This window comes from Hyposmocoma kahamanoa, unplaced genomic scaffold (genome assembly GCF_003589595.1).
Source record: "Hyposmocoma kahamanoa isolate Upper Pololo Valley unplaced genomic scaffold, ASM358959v1 64, whole genome shotgun sequence".
Lineage (NCBI taxonomy): Eukaryota > Metazoa > Arthropoda > Insecta > Lepidoptera > Cosmopterigidae > Hyposmocoma > Hyposmocoma kahamanoa.
The window spans coordinates 8,657,671-8,659,540 of record NW_020653852.1 but is presented as its reverse complement, the minus strand read 5'-3'; the positions used below and the strand labels follow the sequence as shown (position 1 = coordinate 8,659,540).

The window sequence follows — 1,870 nt, the reverse complement described above, 5'->3', positions numbered from 1 at the left end:
GCCGTTTACCAGTTACTAAAAATCTCATGTGCGATATACATTTTAAAGATCACAAACATTAATGTAACGGGAATAATATTTATAAAAATGGATTTATTACCACTATTTCTTTACCTCTTTTGAATTCTGAACGTTAAACTCACTAAGCGAGATTTGCGGTTGACAGAACATCCCAAGAGGCTACATTATAATCGACACGATTTGCTTAAGCGGTGCCAATCCACCAACAGCATCAGCACCCTTTCAGATTGCCTCTCCCGATCGGAAACTGCGTCTCTCCCGAGTCGAGGCGCGTAATTGCGATTCACAAGCGGCGGGTCGGAAACTTTTGACTTTTCAAATCAGGTTCATCTTCTCGATTTCGGAAACCCATTTGATTTCGAGACTCGGATGGGCTACCCGATCGGATAGATTGCGATTTTAATTAAAATCAGCCTGCAAAAACTACTCTACCAACAGAACGCCTGTTGCTGTTAAAGTACTGGTATGGAAGCCAGTCGAATGTCGTGCGATAGGGAAACAGTTTTTCGAATGTATGCAGGTTGCACAGCGGGGTGAGGCAGGGGTAATTGGCGTTTCCCAAATTGTTCAACCTGTACATAAACAGACTAATTGAGGAGCTCAGCGGTGCTAGGGTGGGGTGCTCGATTGGTGGCCGTATCATCAACAATATTAGTTATGCTGATGATATGGTGCTGTTGAGCCCCTCAGTCGGTGCTTTGAGGAGATTGTTGAAAATCTGTGAGCAATATGAAAAGTGAGCTGCTAGTTTTCAAGGCGGACACGAAAACGTATAACACTGTTCCACCTGTTATACTAGATGGTGCTCCTCTCAGGGAAGTATAGCAATTTAAATACCTGGGTCAGTGGGTAACTGATGCGCTCACAAATAACTTGGAGCTGGATAGGGAGCGCAGGGCATTGACGGTAAGGTGCAATATCTTGGCTCGCAGGTTTGCACGGTGTACGAACGAGGTCAGGAACATCTACGGCCTGTGGGTTAATTAGACGCAGAAATCCTTCAATGCCCTGAAGGTCCACTACAATAACACCTTTAGAATGCTGTTGCGGTTGCCCCCGTTCTGTAGAGCGTCCAGCATGTTTGCGGAGGCGCGTAACGACGGTTTTGACGACGCAGTTATACGGAAACGCATTTCGTCGAGTCATGAGCATGATGCGTGGCAGCGGTAACAGCCATCTGAACACCATATCGAAGGATGTAGCGTATTCGATATTGTGCCATTGGACCAGAATTCATGTTACCAAGAAGGGAGGGTGACATCAATTCTAATTCCGCAAACCGATTGTTAATTTCTATTATTTATTTTGAAGTGTTTCAATTTTTTTTAAGTGTAATTTACTAACATAATCCAAAGTTTTCAATTGTTACTAACAAAGTGGAAATAAATAATTATTATAAAATAAATTATTCTTAATTACAGAATATCAAACATGTACGCAGAGTCGTCCGAAGAATACCTAACCTTCCAGCTGTCTGACGATGGTATAGAAATGGTTCATACAGAATACTCTTCCACGCTTGGCGAGTTGGTAGAGCTGCATTTACACCATCATCGGTCTATACCGGTATTTTTGTCCGCGCTTACTATGGAACTTTTTACTAGGACTACTATGCAACAGCAGGATTGTTAGGTCATTAAATAAATAGAAGTTCGGTTTAAACCCTCGCCGTTAGGCGGAATTATAAACAATAGGGATATCGAGGTCGAAAGTTAATACGGGCCCTACCACTTTTGGGTTCAATAGTACCTTGTGCCGAGAAGAAAATGAGTTATTTCGAATTGAGTCGAAACCCCTTAAACTAACGACTTTTATTCTATAACACACTTTTTGAATTCACTTGTCGTCT

The 1,870-nt window shown here is 42.4% G+C and overlaps 1 protein-coding gene across 1 annotated transcript in view; it reads left to right on the top strand.

Moving 5' to 3' along the window:
• LOC113230847 (mitotic spindle assembly checkpoint protein MAD1-like) overlaps window positions 1-1,653 on the top strand; it is a 27,603-nt gene extending 25,950 nt beyond the window's left edge. The window contains exon 10 of the mRNA XM_026464946.1: window positions 1,463-1,653. Within this exon, the coding sequence (XP_026320731.1) occupies window positions 1,463-1,653 (191 nt within the window). The remainder of the gene's footprint in view (window positions 1-1,462) is intronic.
• Window positions 1,654-1,870: the final 217 nt, after the last annotated feature.